Below are 4,408 nucleotides of genomic sequence, written 5' to 3'. Positions count from 1 at the left end.
CTACTGGTTGTGGCTGTGAAGGAAACATAGATTTTGGGGTTTAACTCCACAGTAAGGCCAGCTGTAGGGAGTGATGGGGAGACATACCCATTTGGCCACTCCCCCCACCCCCATCCCCACTGAGAGATGTAATGTGTAGGGGGGTGAAACATAAGTGAACAGTGGTACCAGCTGACGACCCTGCAGCTGACCTAATGGGCACTGGTGGAGGTGCATCAGGCAAATGCCGAGCAGGAATAACATCATCATAAGAAATTGATCAATACTAAAGTAATACAGGTCCAGCTGATCTTTCATTTTAGAGTTTAGTGTTTATCAGCAAATTTTACCAAATTTTACCATTTTATTCACAGCAAATTAACTGCATTTGCATTCGTCGATTTACTTACTTACTCAGCTGGTTTAAGAGAACTTTTTTCCCCAGTGTCCCATAATGCTTTGCAAGGCCAGTGCAACATCCCCCAGAGCTGTAACAGCTAATATTGGATGGTACTGCCACACCGGCTATATAATGCTGATCATTTGCATTAAAGACTATGCAGGACTTAGTGGTAGAACAGATAAGTAAATAATGCAGGTTCTCAAAATTTTATTTTTATGAAATGTATACAGCATAAATAATGAGTTATCTCTGCTTGTCACCAAATGTGCAGGTCAATCTTCAAGTTCCACATCAGTATTAGAGAAGGATGGCACAAACCACTGTCCTGCCCTTATGATCTGCAGCTGCAGGGACTCTATTAGATGCTGACTTTGAACAAGAACATTTAAGCCAAGGCGAAACAATAATATAACAAACAAATATCATACAGATTGAGTGAACCGGTTACAATACTGTTTTATTGAAACACAAGTTATGAGTCCTGCATGCTAGCATGTCATCCACCAGCTCTTGCAGGTCATGTAAAAAGCTATTTTCTACTCAACACCTTTCTTCCGTTTTTCTTGGTATTTTATTAAAGTTATATTTTTATGTCTAAATAAAGTTGATTTTATTTTTATAGCATTGAATGTTACCCTATGCATTTTCTCATGTGATCACACAGTTAAAAGAAAAAGTCTTTAAGTGTGTGGAGCAAATAGTGTTTTTCGGTGGGCCAGGAAAATGCGGTGCGGGTTTCTTCAGAGAAGTAAGAAGTATAGTATATACATTTACATTTATTTGCTTAGCATATGCTTTTATCCAAGCGACTTACAAAAGAGGTCAACATAAACGAGTAACAATATACATGGGAGTAAGATTTTTACAATGAACTGCATCCTTGAAGAGGCTCATGGCCATGTTATCATGACCATCAGAAGCTAACAAAAGAGACAGACATACGGGGAATGTTTGTTGTATGTTTGGAGTAATTGCTACTTATTAAAAAAGAACTGGTTGATTGATTTTTTGTTCCTATTACAAGGGTTGACTTCCTGTCCACGATAGAACACTGGGTTACGTCTTTTACACATTTGGCTACTATATAGCAGGGGTGAGAGAAGAATTGTCAGTGATAATAAGCAGCCGACATGAATTATTCATTAACACTTCTACGAGTGTAAATCCTGGAGTTTTACTGAATCTTGTTTGCTGGAGAGAGGTAATGTTTACTGATGACATTTCATTCAATGTAAAATATAGAAATTATGAGAGTTTCAGCTGTCCTTAATATCACATCCCAGACATACATAATAATTTTAATCAAAAAGTCCTCAATTATACTTAACCCCTTAGCAGCAAGATAACTATTAAATACTCCAATATTACAGAATTATTTTTATGTGTTTTTTAGTTTTGTAAATGAGCTGCATTCTTTAATCTTATGCTCTTCATATGCCTGTTGTTTGCTAACCGTCATAACATTTCTAAAATATGCCTGCCACAAAACTTGAGTGAGATATATTTGTTTTGTTTTTAAATATACATTGCAGAAAATGAAAATGCTTTAGATGTTTGCTGTTTAATTTCAGTTCTCTTCTTGTACTTTCATATCATATTTGCTACCAATCTGTAAATCACTAGTCAGTTGTTGTTGACAAGGAGGGAGTGGCTACCATAACATCTGATTCTATAAATTCAGACCTGATATGTTCAACATCAAAAAGAAGACAGGGCTGTGTTTATGTGAAATGTAAAAGGCGTTGAATTCAATGGAATACAGTTTAAAACACTTGACCTAAGAAGCTGAATTATATCACTTGAAATGCAAGCTAATCCTGTTTATGGTAACTCATCTGGTAATTCATCCTATCCTAAAAGAAGTCAGCCTGCTGCAGTTTATGTTCTTTTGTATTTCTTCTCGGCATCTCTGGTGATTCTCACTGTGTGTGGAAATCTGCTGGTTATAATCTCAATTTCACATTTCAGGCAACTTCACACACCAACCAACATACTTGTTCTGTCCTTGGCAGTTGCAGATTTTTTAATAGGTATATTTGGAATTCCTTTTGCTATGATTAAAACTATTGAAAACTGCTGGTATTTTGGTGACATTTTTTGCTTAGTATATAATTTAATAACATTTATCTCAACTTCTGTTTCTATTAGCAATTTGGTCTTTATAGCTGTAGATCGCTATGTTGCTATTTGTGATCCACTGCAGTACACTTCCACAATTACTGTTTCTTTTGCTGGATGCTTCACTGCAGTTGGCTGGGTCTTCTCGTTAGTTTACACTGTAATAATCATTAGTATTAATGGCATTGACAGCAGTGAGGGGCAGGATGGTTGTCCACATGACTGTTTTGTTACTCTAAGTGAAGTATTTGTCATTGTGGATCTAATAATTACATTTATCTTGCCCTGTTCTGCAATGATAATTCTTTATTTAAAAGTATTTATTGTTGCAGAAAAGCATGCAAAAATAATAAGTAATACTATACAAGATTACAAACAAGGCAAGAAAAATATATCAAAAAAGTCTGAAAGAAAGGCAGCGAAAACATTAGGCATTGTAATGGGAGTCTTTTTACTTTGCTGGGTGCCATACTACCTCTGTGGCCTAATCGATTCATATTTAAATTTTAATGCTCCACCAATAGTAAAAAATATTTTTATTTGGCTAGCTTACTTCAATTCATCTGTGAATCCAATCATTTATGCTTTGTTTTATCCCTGGTTTCAAAAATCAGCCAAACTCATAATAACACTGAAGATCTTATCTCCTGAATCCTCTTTAGTCAGCTTATTTTCAGATAGTCACTAAATCCAGCTTACTGCTCTCTTTTGTACTGAGGACGGTAAAATGACAAGCATACTTCCAGCAAAAAAATACATACATAGACTCTTAAACAAATAAAGCACGGACTGTTAAATATCAATGGATTGACAGTAAAATAGATTGCACATTTAATGTTTCAAAACAAAAACTTTAATCAAAATACCACAATTATGTTTTTGTGATAACCTGGCACCACATCTTTGCCTGGTTCCTAACTTGGCCCAGGTGTAGTTGGGCTATTGATCTCCATGATGACTAATTAGAATAACAGGTTTTGAGAATATTGTGCTAATCTATCTTAAAAATTTGTTTTGTGGCTATTAAAAGTTTCATACTATATAACATTAATATCACTGAAAAAAAATACTACAGATATTGCAAAATGGTTCTACATTTAACGCATAAATACATTATTCATTCCTACTTGTTGAATATATTTAGTAAACTGATAATTTTGCAAAAATAAAATTTTAAAATGGGGAATTACATTCTAATTTTACTTAAAGCAAAAACAAAGTTTGTTACAGTTGACAGTAGTTATTTTCACCCATATATTTTAACTTCATACACAAAAATCTTTACATGCTTCATAAATAAACATTAAAATCTCAAATGGGGAATCAAGACAAACCTCTCATATGCTGCATAGAAACACAGTGTCTGTTAAACTATTACTATTATAATATCATAAAGTTCAGAGCTGTCTAACATTTTTAATTAGGTTATGTTATACATACAAATAAATCACTCTTCGTTCTCCTGACTGGCAGTCTTCTTGTAATGTATTAATTTTTTCTGTTTACTTTATATAACTTATAGTAATTGCAGTAACACTTTTGTGTTCAGATATATTAGTTTTTTATTGTTTATATATTTAAAATCTTGATCTAATTTCAAATGCCATAAATACAACTAAGATTGATAAGAAATTATTTATATTATTGGGTTGAGTATTGTGTTATATAATCTTTTAATCTTGTAACCTTTTCAATTTATTAACTGAACATTTAGAGTTAATTCAAGATTCCTATTACTGACATAATAATTTAAATAAAGTGAAAAGGTTCAGTTTAATGTTTTGCAAAAAAAAACCACTTTTTATTAGTGGTCAACAAAACACAATGTTTCATATAAAAAATCTATTTTTCAAGAAAGACACTGAAAGAGAAAATAATATCCTCAATTGTTTGGTGACTTGATGCTTC

General features: G+C 33.2%; 1 protein-coding gene across 1 annotated transcript; it reads left to right on the top strand.

Annotated features, from left to right (window-relative positions):
* The first annotated feature begins 2,186 nt into the window (after positions 1 to 2,186).
* Positions 2,187 to 3,290, top strand: LOC114649448 (trace amine-associated receptor 13c-like). The gene has a single exon (XM_028798937.2). The coding sequence runs from the start codon at positions 2,187 to 2,189 to the stop codon at positions 3,186 to 3,188; it is 1,002 nt and encodes a 333-aa protein (XP_028654770.1). The 3' UTR covers positions 3,189 to 3,290.
* The last annotated feature ends 1,118 nt before the right edge of the window (positions 3,291 to 4,408 follow it).

This window comes from Erpetoichthys calabaricus, chromosome 3 (genome assembly GCF_900747795.2).
Source record: "Erpetoichthys calabaricus chromosome 3, fErpCal1.3, whole genome shotgun sequence".
Lineage (NCBI taxonomy): Eukaryota > Metazoa > Chordata > Cladistia > Polypteriformes > Polypteridae > Erpetoichthys > Erpetoichthys calabaricus.
This window is presented reverse-complemented; position numbering and strand designations above follow the sequence as displayed.

What these genes read in the sequence shown, in the direction of transcription:
- LOC114649448 (XM_028798937.2), top strand. Translation starts at nt 2,187, where the DNA reads ATGCAAGCTAATCCTGTTTATGGTAACTCATCTGGTAATTCATCCTAT.